The sequence below is a fragment of the Macaca nemestrina genome, chromosome 1, assembly GCF_043159975.1.
Source record: "Macaca nemestrina isolate mMacNem1 chromosome 1, mMacNem.hap1, whole genome shotgun sequence".
NCBI lineage: Eukaryota > Metazoa > Chordata > Mammalia > Primates > Cercopithecidae > Macaca > Macaca nemestrina.
In genome coordinates this window covers 190,505,316-190,529,158 of record NC_092125.1, presented here as the reverse complement: position 1 = coordinate 190,529,158, position 23,843 = coordinate 190,505,316, and the positions used below count along the sequence as shown (strand labels likewise).

Genomic DNA, 23,843 nt, shown 5'->3' with positions numbered 1-23,843 from the left:
TCAACCCACAAGATGTTGATGTGTAAACCAGCATATTACAACCAGAACGCTCACATTATTTATCCAGTGTATTCTCTTCCTAGTAGTAGAGAAGTTGCGAGGTGAAATTATAATAGTAATCAGAAAGCTGCTGAGTGATTTTTCCAGAATCAGACCAAAGGCAGGTAGAACCAGAAGAGGATTTCAACCAGGCCACAGTGAGGCCTGATGAAGCACCTCCTGCTCTGACTAAGTAGATTCAGCAACCATTTATTGGATGCCCATGATGAATCCAGCACTGGGAAAACAGAGATGAAAAAGTCACAGCCCTTCAAGTTGCTCACTATCTAGCCAGGACAGCAGGTTGACTGCCTATTACTGTACAGGTAGTCCCCAACTTACTATGGTTAAACTTAAAATTTTCATCTTTACAATGGTACAAGAGTGATATGCACTCTGGAGAAAGAGGCCAAGTGATATACTTTCATGATGCTGGGCAGCAGCTGCAGCCACAGCCCCCAGTCAGCCACTCAATCACGAAGGTAACAACCAAGGTACTCTACAGTGTGGTGCTGTGTGGCCACATGGCTTTGCCCATTTTCAGCTTATGATGGGTTTATCAGGACATGATCCCATTGTAACTAGAGGAGCAGGTGTATATTGGGATAAGAGCTGTGGTTGAAGGATGTTCAGTTGGTAGGAGACCACATAGCATCCCCTGACATGTGATTTCTTTCCTCCTGGACAGGGCTATGTAAACCTATCAGACCCTCTTTTTCTGTGTTTCCAGCTGAGCTTTATTCCATTTTGTCGGCACTGGGTGTGGCTCTTGTCAAAAGCTGCTCATTCTGCTCTTTGGCCTTTGTAGATTTCCTAGTTTGACTCCTAGTTTGACTCATATCCCTATAAATATAATGGATAAATATAATGGATTATAGATGTGTCCCCTTATCAAATGCAGCATAAAATTACATGATTTTGTGATGTTTAGGAGATATTCTGAGCAGCCTGAAATAAATATTAACTTGTAAAATGGGAAATAATTCCATCAAGATTAGTTTCATAAATTTTTTTCTTCAATTCTCTCACATTTTACAGGTGAGCTTCAGTCCACAGGATAACACTCAGGTGTGTGTCACTGGAAATGGGATGTTTAAGCTTCTCCGTTTCACTGAGGGAACCCTGAAGCAAACCAATTTTCAGAGGGGAGAACCCCAAAACTATCTAGCCCACACCTGGGTGGCTGATGACAAGATTGTTGTTGGCACTGACACAGGCAAACTCTTCCTCTTTGAATCTGGAGATCAGCGTTGGGAGACCAGCATAATGGTCAAAGAACCCACCCGTGACTCAAAGAACCTGGATGTCATCCAGGAATCAGAGAGGTAATGGTGCTTCCTGGGCTGGCACTCCCACATTCATTGTACTAACAGCGTTATACAGAAGACAGCACTCTTTAGAAACCACTCATAACCCCTCTGCCATAAAAGTCAACTATGCCCATTTTCCCTCTTCCTCTCGAAGAGTTTTCATCTATATTTAAGCACAAATTTAACGGTTATAACCATAGGCTAGCTACAGTTCTTTTTATTTTTTATACCTAACCTCATTTTATAAGCATTATAATATGGCTGGTCTTCAAAACTATAGTTTTAGAAACATATTTTACAGTGACTAATTTAATGAGTTGATTCATGTCCACCAAGCCCTTGCAGTATACAAAAGGCATCTCTTGCTAGATGCTGGGGACACAAGTCCTCACGGAACTTATAATTCAGCAGGAGGTGACAGACCAACAAATGCAAGGAAATGTTTTAGGTAAATCTGACAGAGGATGGGGTAAAGTGCAGTCTCAGGAAGGAGTGGTTATTGACCATGGTAAGAGAGATGCCACATTACCGCTGTGACAACCAGTAAAAATCATATCTCCTGTGGATTGGAATGTACCATTGCATGCACCAAACATTGCTTTAAACACTTCATAAATATTCCCATTTGATTCTTACCCTATATAGTTCATACTATTATCATGCCCATTTTGTAGACAAGGAAACTGAGGATCAAAGAGGTAATTGGCCTATCCAAGATTATTGCTCTGAGAAGTGGCAGGCTCAGGATTCAAACCCAGATCTCTCGGATGCCAGAACCTGGACCCTCAACCCCAATGACATCCTGTAGATTCTTCTTCCTCAATAACCTTCAATCCACCCATTTTTACTACCATCCCCCCATGCCAATGGCATATCCTCCTTTTTTTTTTTTTTTTTTTTTTCTTTTTTTTTTTTTGTAATTAGGAGCTTCCTAAAAAGTCCCCATAACCTTCTCCAGGAGCTGCGTTCACAGTCCTTAAGCTCTGGGGTCCAGGCCTCCCAGAAAAAAGCCCAGACTCGTTGGCTTGGCCCAAGCATACCTGCGGCTCTCTTCCTCTACAACCCTTGCCTCTGTCTACTCCATACGCCCCGAGTACTCGCTTGCTTCTGGGCTTGGCCATGTGCAGTTTGTGTACAGTTCCCAAGCCAAAGGGCAGTATTTGGCTATGGAAAAGGGGATCATTGGGTGGTTTCTGTCACACCCAATGACAGCCTTCTTTCTCCTCCCCAGCAGAATTCCATCTCCTCAAGATTGTCTCTGTAAATTGTATATGCTGTTTTTTTGTTTCCAGCCTGATCGAATTTCCACCAATCAGTTCTCCACTCCCTTCCTATGAACAGATGGTGGCGGCCAGTAGCCACAGTCAGCTGTCCATGCCCCAGGTGTTTGCCATTGCAGCCTATTCAAAGGGATTTGCCTGTTCTGCTGGGCCAGGGAGAGTTCTGCTGTTTGAGAAGATGGAAGAAAAGGATTTTTACCGTGAGAGCAGAGAAATCAGGGTAAGGAGGGAAAAAGAAAGAAGCAAAACGGGTCCTATTGGCATTTGTTCCCCAGCAGCAGTTTTCTGAGAAGGCATCTGATGGGGAGGGATAGGGCAGGATTGCTGAGCAGAAATGGTGAAATGGTGACTTGAGATATCTGTCCTGAGAGAGGTTTTAGGATGAGGTGAACAGAGTTAGTTTAAAAATAGGAAAATCGACCAGCATATTGGCTTATGTCTATAATCCCAGCACTTTGGGAGGCCAAGGCGGGTGGGTCTCTTGAACTCAGGAGTTCTAGAACAGCCTGGGCAACATGGTGAAACCCCACCTCTACAAAAAAAAAAAAAAAAAAAAAAAAATTATGAGGTCGGGAGTTTGAGACCAGCCTGGACGACATGGTGAAACCCTATCTGTGCTAAAAATACAAAAATTAGCCAGGCGTGGCAGTGTGTGCCTATTGTCCCAGCTACTTGGGAGGCTGAGGCAAGAGAATAGCTTGAACCTGGGAGGCAGAGGTTGCAGTGAGCCAGGATCATGCCACTGCACTCTAGCCTGGGTGACAGATTGAAACTCTCTCTCAAAAAAAAAAAAAAAAAGGTAAACAGGCATGGTGGCATGTGTCTGTAATTCCAGCTAGAATTGCTTGAATCCAGGCAGCAGAGGTTGCAGAGAGCCAAGATTATACCACTGCACTCCAGCCTGGGCGACAGAGCAAGACTCTGTCTCAAAAAAAAAGAAAAAAAAAAAATTTGCCAGGTGTGGTGGTGTGCACCTATAGTCCCAGTTACTTGGGAGGCTGAGGTGAGAGGATGGTTTGAGCCTGGCAGGTGGAAGTTGCATTGAGCCAAGATCAAGCCACTGTATTCCAGTCTGGGTGACAGAGCCAGACCCTCTCTCAAAAAAAACAAAGAATAGGGGGATCCCAGGAAGCAGCCTGGTCTGGGAGTCTGTAAGCTAAAGTCATCCAAGAAAACTCTGAAAGCCTAAGGCCCACTGACAAGCTGGGGACATTACTGATAGCTGTTTTGCATCTTGAGCAGATTCCTGTGGACCCGCAGAGCAATGATCCAAGTCAGTCTGACAAACAGGACGTTCTCTGCCTATGCTTCAGCCCCTCAGAGGAAACTCTGGTTGCCAGCACCAGTAAGAACCAACTCTACAGCATCACCATGTCCCTGACAGAAATCAGCAAGGTGAGTCTTCCCAGCAATGGTCCTTCCAGACCAGGACCCGTGTGCCTGGCTGGGGGACTGGTCACCATGTGGGCAAATTTTAATCCAAATAAGTTAGCATAAACTCATGCATCCCCTTCACACAGAGCAAAACAAAATTCTAATTTTAAGATGTTCACATAGAAGCATGCTGATAGACTCAGTGGGACTGTGATTGCTCCAGTAACTTTGGAAGACACATTGGCATTGTCTCAGATTTAAATCCCACATATCCTTTTACCCAGAAATTGCATTTTAAGGCATTTAATCTATTGCTATATTTGCTCATGTACACAAATGTGTATATATAAAAACGTTTCTTTTTCCTTTTTACTGTTTTGGAATAACAAAGAAAGCTGGTATAAATACACTGCAGACATTACAATAAGAAAAGCACTATTAAAGACAGAGATCATATTGTACTTAAAATGGCTCAGTACCAATAAGATACTACAATTTTAAGTCTGTATGTACCTAATACCATAGATTCAAAATATATAAAGCGAAACTGGACAGAACAACAAGGAAAATAAACCATCTACAATCACAGTAGAAGATTTAACATATCTTTCTCAGTAATGGTGCTTTTTTTTATAACAGCTTAATTGAGTTATGATTCACATACAAATTGCCTATTCAAAGTATACAATTCAGTTGTTTTTAGTATATTCAAAGAGTTATGCAACCATTTATCATAGACAGCCTTCAGACATTTTTATCACCTCAAAAAACTAAAAAGCCATACCCTTTAGCTATTATTATTCCTCCATCCTCCCAATTATCACCCGTCCCCACCCCAGCCCTAGGCCACCGCTTACCTACTTTATGTCTCTATATATAGAATTGCCTGGACATTATTCTGGACATTTCATACAAATGGAATCATAAAACGTGGACTTTTATGACTGGCTTCTTTGACTTAGCATAATGGGTTTTGTTGTTGTTTTGACACAGGGTCTCGCTCTGTTGCCCAGGTGGGAGTACAGTAGTGCAATCATGGCTCACTGCAGCCTTGACCTCCTGGGCTCAAGCAATCTTCCCACCTCAGCCTCCCAAGTAGTTAGGACTACAGGTACACACCACCACATCCAGCTAGCTTTTGTGTTTTTAGTAGAGACAGGGTTTTGCCACGTTGCCCAGGCTGGTCTTGAGCTCCTGAGCTTAAGCAGTCCACCCACCTTGTCCTCCCAAAGTGTTGGGATTACAGGAGTGAGCCTCCACACATGGCCAGTTTTCAGTGTTCATCCACGTTGTAGCATGTATCAGTACTTAATTCCTTTTTTATGGCCAAATAATATTTAATTATGTGGATATACTACATTTTATTCACCAAATTTGTATATTTGGATTGTTTCTACCTTTTGGCTTTTATGAATAATGCAACTAGTTTTTATATGGATGGGTTTTCATTTCTCTTCCTAGAAGTGGATTTGCTGAGTCATATGGTAACTTTATGTTCAATTATTTGAGGAACTGTCATACGGTTTTCCAAAGTGACTGGACCATTTTATATTCCCATAAGCAGTATATGAGCATTCTGATTTCTCTATATCCTTGCCAAAACTTGTTATTATCTTTTTTATTATAGCCATCTTAGTGGGTAAGAAGTGGTATCTCATTGTGGTTTTGATTTGCATTTACCTGATGATTAATGATGAACATCTTTTCATGAACATCTTTTCAAAAATTTGTAATTCTTCTTTGAAGAAATGTCTATTCAGATTTTTTGCCCATTTAAAAATTTGAGTCATATGTCTTTTTATTATTGAGTTGTAACAGTTATATATATATTCTAGATATAAGTCCTTTATCAGATATGTGATTTGCAAATACTATGTCCCATTCTGTGGGTTGTCTTTTCACTTTTTTGATGTTGTCCTTTGATGAACAGTTTTCAATTTTGATGAAATCGAAATCGAATTTATCTATTTTTCTTTTGTTGGTTGTGCTTTTCATGTTATATTTAAGAAGCCAATGCGTGAGGTCATGAAGATTTACCCCTATATTTCTTCTAAGAGTTTCATAGTGCTAGCTCTTGCATCCAGGTCTTTAATCCATTTTGAATTCATTTGTGTATATGGGATGGTATAGGGGTCCAACTTCATTCTTTGGCATGTAGATATCCAGTTGTCACAGCGTCATTTGTTGAAAAGGTTAGTCTTTCTCCATTGAGTAGTCTTGGCATCTTATTGGAAATCAGTTGACACATGGGTTTGTTTCAGGACTCCCAATTCTGTTCCGTTGATCTAGCTGTCTGTCTTTATGCCAGTACCACACTGTCTTGATTACTGCTGCTTTGTAGCAAGTTTTAAAATTGGGAATTGTGAATCTTGCAACTTTAGTCTTCTTTATGAAGATTGTTTTGGGTAGTCTGTGTCCCTTGCAATTCTATATGGATTTTACAGTCAGCTTTTCAATTTCTACAAGAAGCCATCTGGGATCCTTATAGGGACTGCACTGAATTTATAGATCAATGTGAGTACTGTTGCCATCTTAACAGTATTAAGCCTTCCAATTCTTGAGCATGAGATATTTTCCATTTATTTAGGTTGTCTTTAATTTGTTTCAAAAATGTTTTATAGTTTTCAGAATATAACTTTTGCACTTCTTTTGTTAAATATTTCTGAAAAAATTTCTTCTTTTTGATGCTATTGTAAATTGAATTATTTTCTTAACTTCATTTTTGGATTGTTCATTCCAAGTGTATAGAAATACAATTAATTTTTGCATGCTGATCTTGTCTCCTGCAACCTTGCCAAACTCACTTATTAGTTCCAATAGTTTTTGTATTGGGTTATTCTGGCATTGCTATAAACGAATACCTGAGACTGAGTAATTTATAAAGAAAGAAAGTTTAATTGGCTCATGGTTCTGCAGGGTGTACAGGAAGCGTGATGCTGGCATCTGCTTCTGGTAAGGGTTCAAAAAGCTTACAATCGTGGTGGAAGATGAAGGGGTAGTAGGCGCATCACATGGTGAGAGCAGGAGCAAGGGAGGGAGGTGAGAGATGCCACACACTGTTAAACAACCAGATCTCTCATGAACTCACTCATCACCAAGGGGATGTCACTAAACCATTCATGAGGGATATGCTCCAATGATCCAAGCACCTCCCACCAGGTCCCACCTTCAACACTGGGGATTACATTTCAACATGAGATTTGGAGGAGACAAATATCCAAATTTTATCAGTGTTTTTAGTGAATTCCTTAGGATTTTCTATATATAAGATCATGACATCTGCAATAGAGGTAGTTTTAGCCTTCCTTTCCAAACTGTGAATGCCTGTAACTTATTTTCCTTGCCTAATTGCCATGGCTAGAACCTCTAGTCTCATGTCAAACATAAGGGATGGGAGCAGATCCTTGTCTTATTCCTAATCCTAGGGAGAAAGCATCCAGTCTTTTTTTTTTTTTTTTTTTTTTTGTGAAGGAGTCTCACTCTGTCATCCAGGCTTGAGTGCAGTGGCGTGATCTCAGCTCACTGCAAGCTCCACCTCCCAGGTTCACGCCATTCTCTTGCCTCAGCCTCCCAAGTAGCTGGCATTACAGGCACCCACCACCATGCCCAGCTAATTTTTTGTATTTTTAGTAGAGAAGGGGTTTCACTGTGTTAGCCAGGATAGTCTCAATCTCCTGACCTCGTAATCCACCCACCTCAGCCTCCCAAAGTGCTGGGATTACAGGCGTGAGCCACCACGCCCGGCTGCATCCAGTCTTTAACGATTAAGTTTGATACTGTCTGTAGGTTTTTTTGAAGATACTGTTTATCAGGCTGAAAAAGTTCCCTTCTATTCCTAGTTTGTTGAATGTTTTTATCATGAATGGCTGTTGGATTTTGTCAGATTTTTTTCTCTGTATCTATTGAGATGATTGTGTGAGTTTTTGTTTTTACTCTATTAATATAGTATATTATACTAAGTGATTTTCAGATGTTAAACCGCCCTTGCATTCCTGGGATAAAATCCACTTGGCCATAGTATATAGTCATTTTCACGTTAGAATATTCAATTTACTAGTATTTTGTTGAGGATTTTTGTATCTATAAGAAATAGTGATCTATAGTTTTCTTGCAATGTCTTTGACTGCTATTGTATCAGGGCCTCATAGAATGAGTTGGGAAGTGTTCCAGCCTCTTCTGATTTTTTGAAGTGTTTGTGAAGAATTGGTATTAATTCTTCTTTAAGTGTTTGGTAGAATTCACCAGTGAAGTCATCTGGGCCTGGGCTTTTCTTTGTGGGAAGTTTCTTTTTCTAATGAATCTCATTACCTATTTTCATCTATTTAGATTGTCTATTTCTTCTTGAGCCAGTTTCATTTTTTGTATCATTCTAGGGATTTGTATATTTAAGTTGTCTAATTTAGTCACATATAATTGTTCCTAGTATTCCTTTATGATCCTTTTTATTTCTGTAAGCTTAATAGTAATATTCCCTCTTTCATTTCTGATTACATTAATATGATTTTCCTTCCCTCTGTCCCCTCCCCTCCTTTTTTTTTTTTTTTTTTTTTCTGGTCTCTTTAAAGAATCAGCTTTCTGTTTCATTGATTTTTCTCTATTGCTTTGCTATTCTCTATTTCATTAATGTTCACTCTAATCTTTACTGTTTCCTTCCTTTGGCTTGCTTTAGGTTTAGGTTGCTCTTTTTTTTTTTTTTCCCCAGCGCCTTAAGGTGGAAGATTAGGTTATTTATTTGAGATCTTTCTTTTTTGAAAGTGTAGGTATTTGCAGCCAGAAAAAATTCCTCTTAATATTGCTTACCATAAATTTTGGTAGGTTATGTCTTTATTTTCGTTCATCTTGAATATTTTGGAATTTCTCTTTTGATTTCTTTATGATCCATTGGTTTTAGGAATGTGTTGTTAAATTTCTGCTTATTTGTGAGTTTCTCAGTTAATTTCTGTTTCTGTTATTATTAATTTAATTCCACTGTGCTTAGAGAATATATTTTGTATTATTTCTGTTCTTTTACATTTATTAAGGTTTGTTTGGCCGGGCGCGGTGGCTCAAGCCTGTAATCCCAGCACTTTGGGAGGCCGAGATGGGCGGATCACGAGGTCAGGAGATCAAGACCATCCTGGCTAACACGGTGAAACCCCATCTCTACTAAAAAATACAAAAAACTAGCCGGGCGAGGTGGGGGGTGCCTGTAGTCCCAGCTACTCAGGAGGCTGAGGCAGGAGAATGGCGTAAACCCAGGAGGCGGAGCTTGCAGTGAGCTGAGATCCGGCCACTGCACTCCAGCCTGGGCGACAGAGCAAGACTCCATCTCAAAAAAAAAAAAAAGAAAAAAAAGGTTTGTTTTTGGTCTGGCGTATAATCTATTTTGGAGACTGCTCTTTATGCACTTGAGAAGAATGTACATTCTGTTATTATTGAGTTGGGTGTTCTATATACGTTTGTTAGGTCCGATTGGTTTTTAGTGTTGTTCGAGTCTTCTGTTTCTTGTTATCTTCTGCCTGTTTGTCTTGATTGTTTTTGAAAGTGGTGTATTGCATGGGCAGCTGTGATGGCTCATGCCTGTAATCCCAGCACTTTGGGAGGCCGAGGTCGGCGGAACACCTGAGGTCAGGAGTTCACAGCCAGCCTGACCAACATGGAGAAATCCCATCTCTACTAAAAAAAATACAAAATTAGCCAGGCTTGGTGGTACATGTCTGTAATTGGGAGACTGAGGCAGAAGAATCACTTGAACCCGGGAGGCGGAGGTTGCAGTGAACCGAGATCATGCCATTGCACTCCATCCTGGGCAATGAGAGTGAAACTCCATCTCAAAAAAAAAAAAAAAAAAAAAAGGCCAGGTGTGGTGGCTCACACCTGTAATCCCAGCACTTTGGGAGGCTGAGGCAGGCGGATCATCTAAGGTCGGGAGGTCGAGAACAGCCTGACCAACATGGTGAAACCCTGTCTCTACTAAAAATACAAAAAAATTAGCTGGGAGTGGTGGCACATGCCTGTAATCCCAGCTACTCGGGAGGCTAGGGCAGGAGAATTGCTGGAACACGGGAGGCAGAGGTTGTGGTGAGCCGAGATCGTGCCATTGCACTCCAGCCTGAGCAGCAAGAGCAAAACTCCATCTCAAAAAAAAAAAAAAAAAAAAAAACCAAAGTGGTATATTGCAATCTTCAACTCTTATTGTTGAGCTATTTTCCTCTTCATTCTTGACAATTTTTACTTTATGCATTTGGGTGCTCTATTTTTATATACACATATCTTTACAATTAATATATTTTCCTGATGGGTTGATGATTTTTGCATTATAAAATATGTCTCTATTTCTAGTAACATTTTCTATTTTGAAGCCTATTTTGCCTGATCTTACTATAGCCACTCCAGCACTTTTGTTGTTGCTGTTTGTATGGTATATCTTTTTTCATCCTTTTACTCTCAATATATTTGTATCTTCGATTTCAAACTGTGTCTTATAAACATCATATAATTTAATCTTTTTTTATTCAGTCTGACAATCTCTGACTTTTGATTGGATTGTTTAATCAATTCACATTTAATGTTATTACTGGCATAGTTGAATTTATGTCTACCATTTTACCTTTTTTTGTGTGTGTATCATGGGATTTTTGTTCTTCTATTCTTCTCTATGCCTTCTTTCACATTAAGTAAAATTTTAATGTAGTATTTTAGTATCTTTATTTTTCCCTATATACTTTTAATTATTTCTTAGGGCTTACCATACACATTTTAACTCATTATAGTCAAATTCAATTTGATTCAATTTCATACTAACTTAATGCTAGTAACATATAGAAATGTTCCTGCCATATAGCTACATTCCCTTTCCCCTTTTTAATAGTATTATTGTTATACATACTACATCTATGAGTGTTACAAACCCCAATAATATATTCTTATAATTATTACCTTATATAATTGTATATCTTTTAAAGAAGCTGAGGTCAGAATGGGGAGCAATTATATATTTATAGTCTTTTTATGTTAACCTTTACTATCATTTCTGGTTCTCTTCATTTGTTCCTTGAGCTGGAGTTACCATTGAAGTCATTTCTTTAATCCAATACACATTTGTTCCCACTCATCATTTGTGTGCCACTACTGGGAAATATATTACATTTCTATATGTTATAGGCACAACAGTATATTATATGCATATTGTTTCATATAATTGCTTTTTAAATCAGCTAAAAGATGATGAAATATATATTTATATTGTCTTTTATAATTACCTTTACCAGTGCTCTTTGTTTTGTGTGGATTTGAATTACTATCTGGAGTAACTTGCTGTCAACCTGAAGGATTTCCTTTAGTATTTCATGTAAGTCAAATCTGCTAGCAACATATTTTTTCAGTTTTTGTTGGCAATGTTTTTATTTCACCTTCAGTTCTAAAAGATAGCTTTGCTGAGTTTTTGTTTGACAGCTTTTTCTTTAAGGACTTTGAACATGTTATCCCATTCTCTTCTGGCTTCCATTGTCGTTGCTGAGATATCTGCTATTAATCTTATTGGGACCCTTTTGTAAGTGATCAGTCATTTTTCTATCGATGCTTTCAAAATTTTCTTCTCGTCTTCAGCTTTCATTATTTTTACCAAAATGTGTCTGTTTGTGGATCTCTTTGTGTTTTTCCTACTTGGAGTTCATTGAGCTTCCTATATGTGTACATTGATGTTTCCCAATAAATTTGTAATATTTTCAGCAATTATTTATGAAAATGTTTTTTTCTGTTCCTTTCTCTTTCTCCTCTCCTTCTAGCATTCACCTTATGCATTAGTTGGTGTGCTTAATGGTGTCCCACATTTTTCTGAGGCTCTGTAAATTTGTAATTCTTTTTCCTCTCTGTTCTTCAAATTGCTTAATTTTTATTGATTTATAAAGTTCACTGATTCTTCTGCCAGTTCAGATCTATTATTGAGCACCTCTAGTGGATTTTTCACTTCAGTTATTGTACTTTTTAACTCTAGAATTTCTATTTTCTTACAGTCTATCCTTATATTGATGGGATCCTTTTATTCTTCTCTATTTGATGCATATCATTTCTATCTTTACTTCTTTAGTCACGGTTTCCTTTAGTTTTTTGGACACACTTGGAATGGCTAATTTCAAGCCTTTGGGTGCTGCCATAAGGAATTTTGTTGCCTGTGAACAGAAAAATGCAAATTAATACAACTCTGAGATGCTTCTTTATAAGAAGTTTCATTATTATATTGTCAAAAATTAAAAATCCAGTTATTACCAGAGATTTCTGAGGACAGGGGAGAATGATAATCCTAATATGGCAATGATGGGAGTGTAAATTGATACAGCCATTCTAGCAAGGAATCTGATAGTTCTTGGTCAAATAGAGAATGGATGTACCTTGTTATCCAGTAGTCTGCACTGGATACATACCAGGAATCTGATCCTACAGAGCCATTAAAGAACATGCACAGGCCGGGCGTGGTGGCTCATGCCTGCAATCCCAGCACTTTGGGAGTCTGAGGCGGGTGGATCACGAGGTCAAGAGATCGAGACCATTCTGGCCAACATGGTAAAACCCCGTCTCTACTAAAAATACAAAAATTAACTGGGCATGGTGGTGCGTGCCTGTAGTCCCAGCTACTCGAGAGGCTGAGACAGGAGAATCACTTGAATCTGAGAGGCAGAGGTTGCAGTGAGCCGAGATCACGCCACTGCACTCCAGCCTGGCGGTCAGAGCGAGACTCCATCTCAAAAGAAAAAAAAAAAAAAAAGAACATGGACAAAGATATTCACCATAGTGTTTGTAGCAATGGAGAGTTGAAGACAATCCACATGTTCATCCCTAGTGGTAATGGAGAAGTAAAGTAGCTAGATGTATATTGTAGAATATCAAACATCAGTTAGAAGCAAATTATACATACTGCAACATAGATGATTCCTCAAAAATATCATGTTGAGAAAAAAGTAAAAGTACAGAGTGAGATCTGAAGCACAATGTCATTTATAGAAATATTAAACACATCTATATATAATCAATGACATACATAAAAACCATTTGTTGGTGCCTACTTATCATAGGGAGGAACAGAAGTAAAAATTGAGGAAGAAAGGAGTGAAATAAAATTTGTCTTACATGAATTTATGATGAATCTCTGCAAGTCTGCTTCTGAGATGCAAAACGAAAACAAAGATACAGAAATCAAGGAAATACAAGATAATGTCATCAGACGAGATTTAGAATTGGAAGAAAAAGGTTGGAATGTTTGAAAAGAGAGAATAAATAGTATGAAATACTTATCTTGGTTATTTAGAAAGTGAATGTATGGAAAAATATGGTAGAGTTACCAAGCAGGGTTAAATGCCCACTGAAGGTTTGTGATCATGCATTCACAGTGAAACCAGTAAGCCCACTAGTGTGATTCCCCATCATTACATGACTCCTCAGGCAGAGGAGGAAGCAAGAGCATTGCTTTTGTTTTTAAGACAAGAGAGATTTGAGTGTGTAAAAGCTAATAGGAATGTGCTCATAGAGACAGGCAGGTCGAAGATATTGGAGAAAGAAAGGGTAACAGATGGAGAAGAATAACAATAACCTGTGCCTGCCCACCCAGCGTAGCATCTCTTTCTCTGAGATAGTAGGGTCTACAGCCATAACACCCTGAATGTACCTGATCTTGTCTGATCTCAGAAGCTAAGCAGGGTCGGGCCTGGTTAGTACTTGGATGGGACATACTAGGGTAGGATAGAGTGGATGCAGATAAGTTTATAAGTGGCAGAGGGGCAGAATTTGCAAAAAAAAAAAAAATCCATTTCAGCCTTTGTCTTAGCTTGTGAACAGACCTAAATATGTACATCTCATTAAATTTCCCAATGATCACTCCTCATTCAGGTGTTCCAGAAACAATGCCTCTGATGACAGACATCTGTAACCTACATAACCAGTGCAGTAGGATGCATTTCAATTTAAAATCATCCATCCAAATCTCATTTGCTACTGGTGATAATTAGTACAGTCTCTCCAGAGAGAAAATTACTTATCCAGATCCTTAAAAATCATTCATACAATTTTTCCCAGTATTCCACTTCTAGAAATGTATGCTAAGGAAATAATCAGAGAGATACACAAAGACTTGTACAAAGATATTTAGTCTAGTGTTATTCCTATAATAAATAACAAAAATTGGAAGCCACTTAAATGTTCCTACAGCAGAGGAAGGGTTAAATTAAATTCAAAGATATCCATTGAAGAAAATATTTTATTGCCATTAAAATAATGTTTAAAAATAATATTGGCTCGGCCGAGCGTGGTGGCTCATGCCTGTAAACCCAGCACTTTGGGAGGCCAAGGCAGGCAGATCACGAGGTCAGGCGATCGAGACCATCCTGGCTAACACAGTGAAGCCCTGTCTCTACTAAAAATACAAGAAATAAAAATAAAAATAAAGAAAATTAGCCGGGCATGGTGGCAGGTGCCTGTAGTCCCAGCTGCTCGGAAGGCTGAGGCAGGAGAATGGCGTGAACCCAGGAGGCGGAGTTTGCAGTGAGCTGAGATTGCACCACTGTACTCCAGCCTGGGGGACAGAGCAAGACTCTGTCTCAAAAATAAAATAAAATAAAATAAAATAATAATATTGGCTCAGGAAAATATGCATAATATTCAAACAGTTTAGCCGCAGCCTAATTTCTGTGCACCCAGGCTAATTAATGTTCTTGGGAACTAATTAGAGCTGACATGTACAGCCAGCCTTTTGCTTACTCTGCGGGATCTTGTTCTGTATGATTTCTCTAGGGGGAGCCTGCTCACTTTGAGTATTTGATGTATCCATTGCACTCAGCACCCATCACCGGTCTAGCTACCTGCATCCGCAAACCCCTCATAGCCACCTGTTCTCTGGATCGATCCATCCGCATTTGGAATTATGAAACAAAGTAAGGAATGAAAGACTTGCCTACTTTAATATGCAAGACTCCAGTTTTTAATTTGTTTATGTGTATTATTTTAATTACAGTGTTTCAAACTTTAATTACTTAGAAGCTTTCAGTTGGAAAAGATTTTTTAAAAATCAAGTCAGTCAGCCTACCTGTTTCTCACTCTTGCATGGGCTAGAAAACTACTTTGTGGTTTACTTAATGCTTACCACATGCCAGACACTGGGGACATGAAGATATGAAGATAACACCCCAATCTCTCACCTTCTTACATAAACTCCTGTGTCCCTCCAGCTCTCCTATCCCCTTGTTTCCCACAGGAACTGCTCTTTGCTTCAGGGAGCTCTCCAGACCCTTTCTTCCTCCTCTTTCTCCCAGGACATCACTATCCCAACCCAGATTTTACCTTCTGGCACAGCTTCCCTGGGAAGCTCCGACCCTAGTTGGACTCCCACCCCCCACTGTTTTCTTTGTTCTTGTGTACAACTTCTGGGGCTTCTAGGGAAAAAATACTTGGACAATACTCATGAATTTTGGAATCTAAACAGCTATGTCTTCAGCATTGCTAGACCACACTTTGACCAATCTCCTTATCTACCATGCTCCATGCTGGACATTATACCCTCATAACCAAAATCTAGAAAAGAGAGGAACCAACAATTGCAAATAGTAGTATATCTCAAATACTATCATAACAACATATATCAGATACAGTGGATGACTGGAGGGATTTAGTGAGCTAGGCTTACAATTCAGTGATTGATCTTTTTCACAGCACTCTGGAACTATTCAAGGAATACCAAGAAGAGGCCTATTCCATCAGCCTTCATCCATCTGGACACTTCATTGTAGTAGGGTTTGCTGACAAACTACGCCTCATGAATCTACTCATTGATGATATACGTTCTTTCAAAGAATACTCTGTTAGAGGATGCAGAGAGGTAAAAAACTGCTGAAGACAAAAGTCCAGTTTCTTAGAAAGCCACGGCTGAAATATCAGGAACTAACATGGTCTGGGGAGGTGGGACCAAAATCTGTCTTGGAGAACTATAGTGGCTTAAAAAAAGTGGGGAGGCTGGCCGGGCGCGGTGGCTCAAGCCTGTAATCCCAGCACTTTGGGAGGCCAAGACGGGCGGATCACGAGGTCAGGAGATCGAGACCATCCTGGCTGACACAGTGAAACCCCGTCTCTACTAAAAAATACAAAAAAACTAGCCGGGCGAGGTGGCGGGCGCCTGTAGTCCCAGCTACTCGGGAGGCTGAGGCAGGAGAATGGCGTGAACCCGGGAGGCGGAGCTTGCAGTGAGCCAAGATCACGCCACTGCACTCCAGCCTGGGCGGCAGAGCGAGACTCTGTCTCAAAAAAAAAAAAAAAAAAAAAAAAAAAAAAAAGTGGGGAGGGGGAAATCCAGTTCTTTTCCCAGCAACCTTATTGAGTATATGCTTCCATCCCCATTTTCTTATGTCCACCAGACTATTTCATTGAACCTAAAACCTTGTGAGATCCCTGCTATGATAAGTCCTGTCTGTAATGGTGGAGTATTAGCAAATATTTTAAAAGAAAAGTAATCTCAGAATCAGAGTCACAGCTAGGAAGGTGAGGTTGGAGACAGGAGCCACGGAAAAATAAGCATCGATGGTGAGAGGCAGGAAAGAGCTCATCAGCTTTCCCCAAGGTGACTTGTACAAACAAGGCAATGATTTCAGGAATTACTTCCCCCGCTCTAAAACGTGCTTCTACAGGCAGAATGACTGCTTGTGGTCCCAACGGCTTCATGATTTGTGGGCCTGGCAGTGTCAGCATCTGGCCACTATGAGTCACAGGAATAGTGAAAGTGTCTGAAAATGTCAGCGACTCCTCAATCTCGTCTGCACCTTACCCCCACTCCCACCCTCACATGTAGTTTCAGTCCGAACTCTTGGGAAAATCACCTCTTGACTGTAACCTCTAATTAGACTGCTCGCTTCCTGCTTGCTTGCTCTCTTGCTGTCTTTCCCTGTAGTGTTCCTTTAGCAACGGAGGTCACCTGTTTGCTGCAGTCAATGGAAATGTGATTCACGTTTACACCACCACGAACCTAGAGAACATCTCAAGCCTGAAAGGACACACAGGGAAGGTGAGTGAGTGAACGGTCTCCAGGGAAACAAGGGGCACAGAGCCAAGCATGCCGCCAGCCAGTGGGATGCAGGTGAACAAAAGAGAGGTGGTTCCTTTCCTCATGGGTTCACTGTCTACTTGGGGAAAGACACAATAAAACAAATGCACAGACAAATGTAATTACTAATTGCAGTTCCACTGAAAGAAAAACATGGTGTTGTTATGAGAGAAATAATGAAGGGGGCGGCATAATTTAGGTGGCTGTATTTGCAAAGGCTTGGTCCTATAAAAGTGAGTAGGAATTAATCAGACAGAACTGGTGGGGATAATCATTGCGGATAGGGATCCAAAGGCCAGAGATGGGAGATTCATGGGGTGTCAGAGGACATGAAAGTCTGTGGACCTGGAATGTGGTGCCAGGATAAACCATGGGGTAAAGATGGGCTGAGATTGGAGAGGTCACAAGGGCCCAAATGCATGGAAACTTGTAGGCTTTGTAAGGATTTATCCTTCTTATTCCTTAAAATCATTGAAGACTTTCAGGGCAGAGAATGATATGACTAGATTTGCATTTTGAAGGATTACTTTGGCTGCAGAGTGAAGACTGTTGAAGGGGGCGAGGGTAGAAATGGCAAGGAGGCTACTGTGGATATCTACACCATAGATAATAGTGGTGGTGGTACAGTTAGGGAGAAGTGGATGGATTCAGATGATTTTAGAAAGTAAAGTCATGGGCTCATGCCTATAGTCTAAGCACTTTGGGAAACTGATGCAGGAGGATCGCTTGCACTCAGGAGTTCGAGACCAACCTGGGCAGCATAGGGAGACCCTGTGTCTACAAAAAGTAAAAAATATTTGCCAGGTGTGATGGCACACACCTGTGGTCCCAGTTACTTGGGAGGCTGAGGCGGGAGGATCACTTGGGCCCAGGAAGTCAAGGCTGCAGTGAGCCATGATCACACCACTGCACTCCAGCCTGGCTGACAGAGTAAGACCCTGTCTGAAAAAAAAAAAAAAGAAAGAAAGAAGGAAGGAAGGAAGGAAGGAAGGAAGGAAGGAAGGAAGGAAGGAAGGAAGGAAGGAAGGAAGGAAGGAGAAAAAGAAAAAAGAAAGTAAAATCACTAGGTCCTAGAGTAGTAGATTAGATGTGAGACATGATTAAGAGGAAGAGGCATGGAGAGGGTAAGAAGAAGTCAGCAGATGAATTTGGAGAGAAGAGGCCATTGGAAAAGAGAGGCATTCTAGGCAGAAGGACTTGTTGGAGATGATGAAATGGAGGTATGAAATGGAGGTGCTCGTTGGTTCATATGGCTGGAACACTGGACACATTTGAGCGATGATAAAGAGGTAGTAGGAAAGGTTGGCTGCATCGTAGAAGGTAGTGTATGCCATGCCAAGGAATTGGACTTTAGTCTTTCAGTGACAAGAAACAAGGGAAAGGATTTAAGCAAGAAAGTAATGGGATCAGAAAGGTAACTCTCTAAACAGTGTTGAGGAAGGATTAGAGTGGAAGGAAATTGGAGTGATGGAGAGCAGCTAGGATGTGAAGGTGAAAGTTGGGTTAGGAACTAAACCATGACTTTAGTAGCGGAGGCAAAGAGAAGAAAGAGATGAAGTTCCATTTCGGCCATGTTATATTTCATGTGCCCAGAAGTGTGATGTATGTGTGTGGAGGTCAGGAAAGAAGTCAGGGCTGAATATGAAGATTCGGGGAATTAGAAAGTAGAGGAAGTCAGAGGCATAGATTAGATCACCAAGGGCCTATGTGGAATCTGAGAAGAATATTGGACAGGATAGGGGAGACCAACGTTTAAGAGACTGGTGAAAGAAGAGGAGCCAATGAAAGACTGAAAATAAAGATACGAAGAGAACTCGGAATCAATAATTGTCTCAAAGAAGCCAAGGAACCAAACAATTTCTGAAAGGTTGAAGTGGTCAGTGGTACTAGATGTCAGAGGGAGGTCATGTAAAGTCCAAAACTGACTATTGACTTTAGCAAATAACAGGTCATTGGAAGGAAAAGTAAAAATTTGTGGAAAGTGAAAGTGCTATGTAAACACAAGCATTTTTGTTTGTTTTTGAGACAGAGACTCACTCTGTCACCTAGGCTGGAATGCAGTGGCGCAATCTCGACTTACTGCAACCTCCACCTCCTGAGTTCAAGCGATTCTCCTGCCTTAGCCTCCTAAGTAACACAAGCTCTTTTTTTGAGACAGAGTTTCACTCTTGTTGCCCAGGCTGGAATGCAATGACGCAATCTCAGTTCACTGCAACCTCCGCCTCCCGGGTTCAAGCGATTCTCCTGCCTCAGCCTCCTGAGTAGCTGAGATTACAGGCATGTACCACCACGCCCGGCTAATTTTGTATTTTTAGTAGAGACAGGGTTTCTCCATGTTGAACTACCAACCTCAGGTGGTCTGCCCACCTCGGCATGAAGGACTTTCTTTACTATTTCCTGGAAGGCAGATCTTCTAGTAAAAAAAAAAAAAAAAAAAAAAGTTTTTATTTATCTGAGAATATCTTTATGTTCATGTTTATCTTCATGTTTATCTTTATGTTCATGTTTATCTCACTTCCGTGAGTGACATTTGAGGCGTATGTGCGCACGTGCGTACGTGTGTGTATGTGCAGGTGTATAAGCCCCTGATCTTTTTGGCTTGCCCTTCATGGCTTGGATCTTTCATTCTATGAGCAAACTGGGTCAGGAATCATTGGGGCACAGTTATTCTCAGTATGCTGAGCTTGGAGTGGAGCTTCTTCCAACAAGTGAGAATGGGCTGGGGGGAAGAGAGTCTGAACCCTCTCGGCCACACCTGCTTGGAATAGAGTTTCTGCAACATGGGGCTGGGGTAAGAATAAGAAATCCCAGCAGTTTCCCTTTCTAGACTTAAATCATAGCCCAAGTACTGAAAGTAAGAAAAAAAACCTTACATCCAGCAAAACTGTATTTTTATATTTTAAACATGAAGATAAACTCCTACTGCTTCTGGCCTCCTTTGTTTCTGAGATAAGTTAGATATTATGTGATTAATCATTTTTCTCTTATGGCTTTCTATATACATATATATACATATATTAGATGGAGTTTTGCTCTGTCATCAGGCTGGAGTGTGCAGTGGCACCATCTCAGCTCACTGCAACCTCCGCCTCCCAGGTTCAAACGATTTTCCTGCCTCAGCCTCCCGAGTAGCTGAGACTACAGTTGTGCACCACCATGCCCAGCTAATTTTTGTATTTTTAGTAGAGACGGGGTTTCACCATATTGGCCAGGATGGTCTCGATCTCTTGACCTCATGATCCACCTGCCTTGGCCTCCCAAAGTGCTGGAATTACAGGTGTGAGCCACTGCACCCGACCAGCTTTCAAGATTTTCTTATCTTTGGCTTTCAACATTTTGTTTTTGATGTGTCTGGATCTAGATTTCTTTCCATTTGTCCTACTTGGAGTTTATTGTACTTCTTGGATGTGTAGGTTAATGTTTTTCAACAAATTTGAGATTTTTCAGCATTATTTATTTGAATATTTGTTGTTTTTCTCTCTTTTCCTAGTGCTCTCATTACAGTACACATATGTGGGTGCATTTAGTGGCTGCCCACATTTCTCTGAAACTCTGCTAATGTTAATTTTTCTTAATTAGTATTTCTCTCTGTTCTTCCAATTGCACAATCTCTATTGAGCTATTTCAATTTTGCCAGCTTAAATCTACTGTTGAGCCCTTCTAGTGAATTTTTTGTTTTGGTTATTGTACTTTTTAACTCCAGAATTTCCATTTGATTTTTAAAATAATTTCTGTCTTCTTATTATATTCTCTATTTGATGAGGCTTGTCATCCTACCTTCCTTTAATTATTTAAGCATAGTTTCCTTTAGTTAATTGAACTTATTTGTATTAGCTGCTTTGAAGTCTTTGGCTGCAAAATCTACCATCTGGGCCCCTTCAAAGGCAATTTCTATTGCCTGAATGCTTGCTTGCTTGCTTTTTCTTATTGGTCACACTCTTTTTGTTTGTTTGTTTATGTTTCAATTTTTTGTTGGCTGAAGATTTTAGACAATATATTGTAGCAGTTCTGGATATGTGTCCCCCCAGGAGGTTGTTGTTGGTTGGCTGATTATCTGTTTCATGACTTGGCTGAGCTAATTCTGTAAAGTCTGTTTCCCCTGTAGTGTGCAGTGTCTCATATCACTACTCAGATATTTTTCATCTTTTCTTTTAGCCTGGCTACCTAGGGTTGCCCATGAGTTGCCTGAGCTGCTAATTAGTTATGTATTGTGCATAAACCCCCTTAGCCAGTTAGGAGTTTACCTTTTACTACCAGATTTATGTGTGGCTTGGAAAATGCTATCACAGTTCAGAGAGTCAATGGCTTTTGCATCATGTTCAGCCAGAGACTGGTAGTTTGGATGTCCTCTCTCTGATTGTACATAAGAGGGTACAGCCTTGGGCATGCACAGAGTCTTCCAGGCTGTGAGGGATGAATATGATTTTTTTTTTTTTTTTTTTGAGATGGAGTCTCGCTCTGTCACCCAGACTGGAGTGCAGTGGCTCTACAAAATACAAAAAATTAGCTGGGCGTGGTGGCGGGCGCCTGATTTCATTTTTAAGCCTGGCTTCCTAGGAGATGCCCCTGGGTTGGGAGAGCTTAATGTTCAGCGTTTGGTGGACTGTTGTGTTTGGTAGGCCCATTGTGCCAGTGAGACTCTGCCCTATGTTAATGGGTCTTTGTGTAGTTTAGGAGATGCTTTCAAGTTTTCCCCATATCCCACTCTGACTGCACCTGAATCAGTACAGCCTAGCACATACATAAGACCTTCCAGCCCCTAGAGTTGTCTGTTATCCCTGAAGGGCTCTTCTTCCCTGTCCCTTTCCCTTGTTCTATCAAAATTCCACTCCTCTGTATCATTTTGCTTACATCCTGGAGTTATCAGCCTCCTTTGAATCACTTTCCACCAAGATCTCCATTGTTTTAGATAATGCCCACAGGCATGGACGTTTCCATGTTCTATTCCAAATAAAGTCAGTCCCCTCAAGCAGAGCTGAGAGCTCCCTGTCTTAGCACCTGACTTTCCCATGGTCAGAACCTTTGCTCCACTGCACCAGAGCTGGGGCGGGGACCTGCTTTTCCAGGAGTAACATCTCACTTCCGTGAGTGACACTTGAGGTGTCTGTGCGTGCATGCGTGTGTGTATGTGCACGTCTGTAAGCCCCTGGTCTTTTTGGCTTGCCCTTCATGGCTTGGATCTTTCACTCTACGAGCAAACTGGGTCAGGAATCATTGGGGCACAGTTATTCTCAGTATGCTGAGCTTGGAGTGGAGCTTCTTCCAACAAGTGAGAATGGGCTGGGGGAAAGAGAGTCTGAGCCCTCTCGGCCACACCTGCTTGGAATAGAGCTTCTGCAACATGGGGCTGGGGTAAGAATAAGAAATCCCAGCACTTTCCCTTTCTAGACTGAAACCATAGCCCAAGACCGGGAGCTATGGGGAGAGGGAGTCCCTTGTCTTGGCCACACCTACCCAGTGTGCACAGCAGTGAAGTTTCTTGAGCGAGTCATGGCTCAAATGCTGCAGACCCTGTTCTTACTGGGATTGAGCAGATTTTCTTGAATAAATGTTTTTCCATTTGCTGTATTCCCTGAGGACAATTTCCAGAGACATTTTATTTATTTTATTTTAGACAGGGTCTCACTCTGTCACTGAGGCCGGAGTACAGTGGTACACTCATAGCTTACTGCAGCCTCAACCTCCCCAGTCCAAGCCATCTTCCTGCCTCAGGCACATGCCACCATGCCCAGCTTACTATTTTTATGAAGACAGGGTTTCACTATGTTACCCAGGCTATTCTCAAACTGCTGGGCTGAAGTGATCCTCCCACCTCAGCCTCCCAAAGAGTTGGGCCTACAGATGTGATCCACTGCACCCAGCCTTCTAGAGACTTTAAATGATTATTTTTATCATATTTACCAGTTAACCTACATTGTCAGAGAGAAGGTCAAGTTGAGGTCCTTACCCTGCCATTCCAGAAGTCCGCTCTCTCTGTCCTATTTTTGCAAGTTTCTGTGAATATATAATTATGTCAAAATGTTTTGAAAAAACAGCAATAATGGGTTGGTTCTAGCCTTAAGAACCCTGTATGATTCAGTCTTTACGTTCATAACGTGAAAAAGAAATGGGAGTGTCTTTTTTTGCAAGTGTCATAGAAGTAATTTGCAAGTGTCATAGAAAACAGAATGTGTACGTTCACAAGAAGCTACGTTTTGTGCTGACAGAAGGGCCTACAGCAGGAAAGGATGTTCTGCTCAGTCTAGTGGAGCACCTGAGGAGTTTGCACCCTTTTCTGTGTTAGGATGTATGTGTGTATATGCTCTTCACTGGATATGTCTTCCTCTCCTGCAGATTCGCTCAATTGTGTGGAATGCAGATGATAGCAAACTGATTTCTGGTGGCACAGATGGTGCCGTGTATGAGTGGAATCTGTCCACAGGAAAAAGAGAGACAGAATGCGTGCTCAAGTCTTGCAGCTACAACTGTGTTACTGTCTCCCCCGATGCCAAAATTATCTTTGCTGTTGGATCAGACCACACCCTCAAGGAGATTGCGGATTCCTCGGTGAGTCTGCCCCTGCCCCGCCTCTGGGCTGCTGCACAGATCTGCAGGGACAGCCTCCTGTGCTTACAGCAGAAAGTATGCACGGAATGAGGGCCTCTGTGTACAGGGCCCCTTCTTCCCAAGATAACATCAGGCTCCTCATTCCTTTTGGATTAGCTCAGTTATCGTCACTTCCTGAATTTCCTGCTCAGTTTCCTTCCTGACTGGGTGAAATTGTAAATTGCGGCCTCTTTTTCA

The 23,843-nt window shown here is 40.9% G+C and overlaps 1 protein-coding gene and 1 long non-coding RNA gene across 6 annotated transcripts in view; one reads left to right on the top strand and one right to left on the bottom strand.

Annotated features, from left to right (window-relative positions):
• LOC105494873 (uncharacterized) overlaps positions 1-23,843 on the bottom strand; it is an 86,205-nt gene that overhangs the window by 834 nt on the left and 61,528 nt on the right. The window contains exon 4 of the long non-coding RNA XR_011622071.1: positions 11,245-12,153. This is a non-coding gene — a long non-coding RNA (uncharacterized lncRNA). The remainder of the gene's footprint in view (positions 1-11,244; positions 12,154-23,843) is intronic.
• The window catches only part of LOC105494874 (cilia and flagella associated protein 57), a 76,204-nt gene that overhangs the window by 5,963 nt on the left and 46,398 nt on the right, over positions 1-23,843 (top strand). For all 5 annotated transcript variants that reach the window (XM_011763800.2, XM_011763795.2, XM_071094637.1 and 2 more), the window contains exons 4-10: positions 1,078-1,364; positions 2,642-2,849; positions 3,872-4,024; positions 14,765-14,904; positions 15,680-15,845; positions 16,908-17,021; positions 23,394-23,606. In XM_011763800.2, coding sequence (XP_011762102.1) covers positions 1,078-1,364; positions 2,642-2,849; positions 3,872-4,024; positions 14,765-14,904; positions 15,680-15,845; positions 16,908-17,021; positions 23,394-23,606 — 1,281 coding nt within the window. The remainder of the gene's footprint in view (positions 1-1,077; positions 1,365-2,641; positions 2,850-3,871; positions 4,025-14,764; positions 14,905-15,679; positions 15,846-16,907; positions 17,022-23,393; positions 23,607-23,843) is intronic.